The 4,762-nt window shown below is 35.2% G+C and overlaps 1 protein-coding gene across 1 annotated transcript in view; it reads right to left on the bottom strand.

The window, feature by feature from the left end:
- Positions 1-1,882, bottom strand: part of LOC107864470 (geraniol 8-hydroxylase) — a 5,777-nt gene extending 3,895 nt beyond the window's left edge. Inside the window, exons 1-2 of the mRNA XM_047408864.1 lie at positions 905-1,882; positions 27-264 (exon numbers count right to left, since the gene is read on the bottom strand). Of these exons, the coding sequence (XP_047264820.1) occupies positions 27-264; positions 905-1,786 (1,120 nt within the window). The 5' untranslated portion in view covers positions 1,787-1,882. The remainder of the gene's footprint in view (positions 1-26; positions 265-904) is intronic.
- Positions 1,883-4,762: the final 2,880 nt, after the last annotated feature.

The raw sequence follows: 4,762 nt of genomic DNA on the forward strand, positions 1-4,762 counted from the left end.
GATAATATAATCACACAATTCAATATCTTGCTGCACACTGCGTGGGACTAATGGAGCTGGTGGATGCATTCTAAAGGTTTCTTTGATGATGCATTGCAAGTAAAGGAGTCGAGAAGCATTGGCTTCTTCAATTGATTTTCCTTTTTCAATGATTTCTGCAAGTTCTGCTTGAGCTTTCTTCATAATCTCAGGTTGTTTAAGCATTTCTGCCATTGCCCATTCCACTGTGCTTGTAGTTGTATCCGTAGCCCCAACAAATAAGTCCTATATAATTTGTACGTCAAATTACAACAAGCAAAGATTATACTAATCCTATCGTTGAATGTAGTAAGTTCAAGTTCTTTATATTCCAAAAGAGTTACTTTTTCTATTTCAAAATAAGTGGTGTTTTTATGTTTTTATCATATTTCAAAATAAGAAGTACACATAATTAAGAAGACACTAATGAAGCTCTTCTTTTTTATCCTTATTTTAATAAAGATTGTTTTGCATGAAAAAAATTATAGAATAATATTGAGTAAAAAATACAACTCTACATATTTTCTCTTTACTACTAACTCATATACATGTATAGGTTGTTCTTATATAGCCCTACGACTATAATTGTACTATATTATTGAATAAATTATATCAAACTAATCTGTTACAAATATATTAACTTTAAGATTCTACATTCTAATCCTAAAGTATGTTGCTTTCTATCATTACATAACTAAGAAACTGCTAAGGAGCAACATATTTTTTAAAGTACTTATCAAAGGAAGCTCGATAAAAATATATTTTACTTTCTAAAAGTAAAGAATTTTCTTAAGGTGTACGTGTGCTCATGCAGATAAATGAAGTGGAGTTATACAAACAGTTTATATAACTTAAACTTAGAAATTATTGAGAAGAGAACACAAACCAGGAACACGGACTTGATGTGATTATGATCAATCTCTTTCGGATTTTCTTCACTACTATTGAGAAATGTTTCCAAAACATCACTCTTTTCAGTGGATCCCTTTCTCTTTTCCTCCAATCGTTCGTTGATCAAACCATCAAAAATTTTAAATAATTTGTCAATATGAATGGTTGTGCGACGCCCTATACCTTGAAGATCAATCTTTTCAAGTATGGGGTAAAAATCCACTAGATTAGGCTTTCCTATCTCAGCCAGAAAACGCCAGATAACCTCCTTCAACTCAACCTTCGAATCCGAGAAAGGATCAGCCAAGTCCTTGGAGAAAAGGGTGTTGGACACCAAGTTGAGATTAGCCTTGAAAGCAGCTTGACCTACATCTACAGCTTCACCTTCTTGGCTACATTTTGCACAATAAGCAATCAATTCTTTCACCTTTTGAGATCTCAGATGTTGATTTGCATCAAGCCTATTTGAAGTGATGATGTTTGTGTTCATGATTTTCCGAAGCATTCGCCATTGAGGACAAACTGGAGACCATACCATAGAAAATTTCGAATATTTGTGTGCTCGAACGGCACCCGGGACAAATCTACCCGAAAAGTCTTGATCTTGATACTTAAGGACTTGTTTTGCCATGGATGATGAAGAAATGACCACTGTTGTCATTTGTCCTAATTTTAGACTCATAATTGGACCATAGATTTTTGCAAGATTGGCCATTGATACATGGGGTTTTGCACCTAATAAGTGAATATTTCCAATAACTGGCCATGGTGATGGACCTGGTGGAAATCTTTTGGTGCCTCTACTGGACAATTTTGCTAGAATATAGAGTAAACCCAATGCTAAAATTGATCCAAACACAAGTGTATAGTAATCCATTTTCTCTCTCTCTCTGTCTCTCTCACACACCCTTGCTTCAACTGTGAAAAATGCTTGTAGAGTAATTTCTCCTGTTGTCAATTATAATACATGTGTGTCAAAAAAATAATAATAAATTTCTCCCATCTCAGTGTCTCATACATTAAGAACTCAGAAAACTGAAGTGGACATCTGAGTCACCACCCACATTGCTAACAAATAGACAAGGTGAACATTATGTACTTTTGTTGTAATTAATACATGGATTAGGTATTACCTTATCACCACAATTATAGTTTCCTTGGGCCTAACTCAACCCCAAAAGGGGCTCATGAGTTGAGGATTGTTCAAGACCATATAAGGAGATCAAAGACCCTTTAATCCATCGATGTGGAACTCCAACACTCCCCGGACCATATAAAGAAACCAAGGACCCTTTAACCCACCAATGTGAGACTCCAATGCCCCCGCACGAAATGGACCTTGGGCGTAACTCAACCTCAAAAGTTAGCTCAGCTCATGAGGGGAGGATATAAGACGAGCGGCCCGACATCGGAAAAAATGAACTGGGTTGGCCTGACTCTGATATCATGATAAAGAAATGGATCTTGAGCCTAACTCAACCTGAAAAGTTAGGATTGTCCAAGACCATATAAGGAGACCAAGGACCCTTTAATCCACCGATATGGGACTCCAACAGAATCACCACCCACATTGTAGTTTGATTCTCTTGTCTAGTTGGAAAGGAACTTTTGCCTCAAATGGTAGAAGAAGACAGAGATATTAATATATAAATTCATTAGTTTGGATTCAGGATTTTAAGTAATTTATGCATTCATAACAAAGGTATTTTGGAATACAAAAAAGAGTTAATTAAGTTATATTAAGAAAAATGATAAGAACCACGCCAACTTGCATTTTTGCAGTTCATGAGAGCTTACTGGTTAAGGCCTTTGAGGGACGACAAGTGAATGAGCGAGCAATAAATAACGCTTTGACATGTTTCTTTAAATATTTCGGATATTTATACAAAGAGAGAATATATAGTAGATACAGTCAGAAGTAATGATTTACGTAATTGTAAATAAACAATTAGATTTACGATGAAACCTAGAAATCGATCACTAATTTAATTTGACTACATATCTGAGCTATATATGCCCATCTTTCTTACTTTTTTATTGCAAACATCTCTAATTGTGTCACATATTTCATAAAGTTTTTTTAATTTTGTAATCTTAACATTTAATTTGTTACTAAAGGATATAGGTCTCTATACAGTACATTATGGAATATGTCACACCCTTTTTTCGACTCTAAAAAAAGATATGTATTTTAAGTTCGAAAGGGTTTTATTATTAAGGTGACAAAAATGAAAAATTTCTTTCGAAAAAAAAGGATTATTTACATTATTTTTTTTCTTATTCAGAGTTGCCACTTGGCATAATCCGGTGTGCCATGTCACCTTTGGAAAATCCTTTTCGAAACGGTTTGACTCTAAAAACTAATCCGCGAACAGAGATTCCGGCTAAGGAATTTTGTTGACCGAGGGAAAGGTGTTAGGCACCCCTCGATCCCGTGGTTCGACCACGGTCGCTTGATGGAGCATATCGGCTAATTTGACATTACAAATGTACAAACCACATAAACACACAAAACAAGCAAACAAACAAATCACACAAAATTCAAAACAAACCAAAATAATGTTCAGTCCAAATTATACAATCCAAAATAAAAGAGGTTCTGAAATATAAAACCTATTCTATTCTAAACTAATCCTAAACTAAATTCCACCCGATGTTTCGGGCCTTGATCACGAGCCTCCTTTGCGTACATGCTACTTCGGGGCATTCTCCGGATAAATCAATACAAATCATTCGGGGCATTCCTCGTTCAAATGAGTACAATTTAAACTTTTCGTGCAATAAAGTAGAAAGTACCATTCAAGCACATATTCAAACACTCCAACAAATCGTTATTCCTAAATTTGCCTACCCGGCTTACGTTTGCCTACCAAGTTCAACGTATCACAATTCTATCATGTTCTACATTATCAATACATCAAAATTAATCAATATTCATTTTCATCCATTTTTAATCCCCGCCTTAATTCATTTTCAACCACGTGATTAACCCATTTCAATACACAATCCACCAATCAAGAATAATGAAAATTCACCAATCATGCTTTGCACATCACACGCCCAAATGTCACCAACAGTTTACAACAACAAACAAACCACGGTATCGAATCACACGCAATCACAATCACATAAGAATTAAATAAAAGAGAAGAAAGAATTGGACCTTAAATTTGAAGCTTTCAAACTCAATGTTATTCGAATAAAGAGAGTCCGCACTCAGAAACCTCGAGCCGAACCTTAACACCAACAATCCAACTCGACAAATAATGACCCATTCACCGTCACTTTTCACGCCTTTACTATTCACTGGTACTGTTCACCGGTTACTGTTCACCGATTACTGTTCATCGGTGCCCCTTTTTTTTGTGTGTTCTTGTTGTTCTTGTTCTTGTGAGGAAGATTATTTTGTGATTGTTATTATTGTGGAGAAGATGATGATCAAAGAATGAGCCTCCCCTTTTTCCCTCTTAGAATTTTTCTTTTATAATGGGCATGGATTTGTTATGATGTGGGAATTTTGGTGGGTCCCTCATATATTCTTACTTTTAGTTTGTTATTATGAGGATAAAAATGTGAGTGGGTAGGGAAGTGGAAGCTTTTGATTGGGTAGGTTGTTAGGATAAGATAAATTAGTTAGAGGTATTATTTTTTTGTTTATTTTTGTATTTTTGTGGGATATAATTACATGGGGTTGGACAAATGGTAAGATGAACTAAAAATGAATAAAATTAGACTTCGGGAGGGGCAAAATTAGGTGTCTACATCATGCCCCCTTTGAATGTAAACACAAAGTGTTTTCAGACAAAGAAGTAGACAGCGAGACCAAATTTTGACCCAACCATTATTCAAAGAA

The sequence above is a fragment of the Capsicum annuum genome, chromosome 3 (genome assembly GCF_002878395.1).
Source record: "Capsicum annuum cultivar UCD-10X-F1 chromosome 3, UCD10Xv1.1, whole genome shotgun sequence".
Classification (NCBI taxonomy): domain Eukaryota; kingdom Viridiplantae; phylum Streptophyta; class Magnoliopsida; order Solanales; family Solanaceae; genus Capsicum; species Capsicum annuum.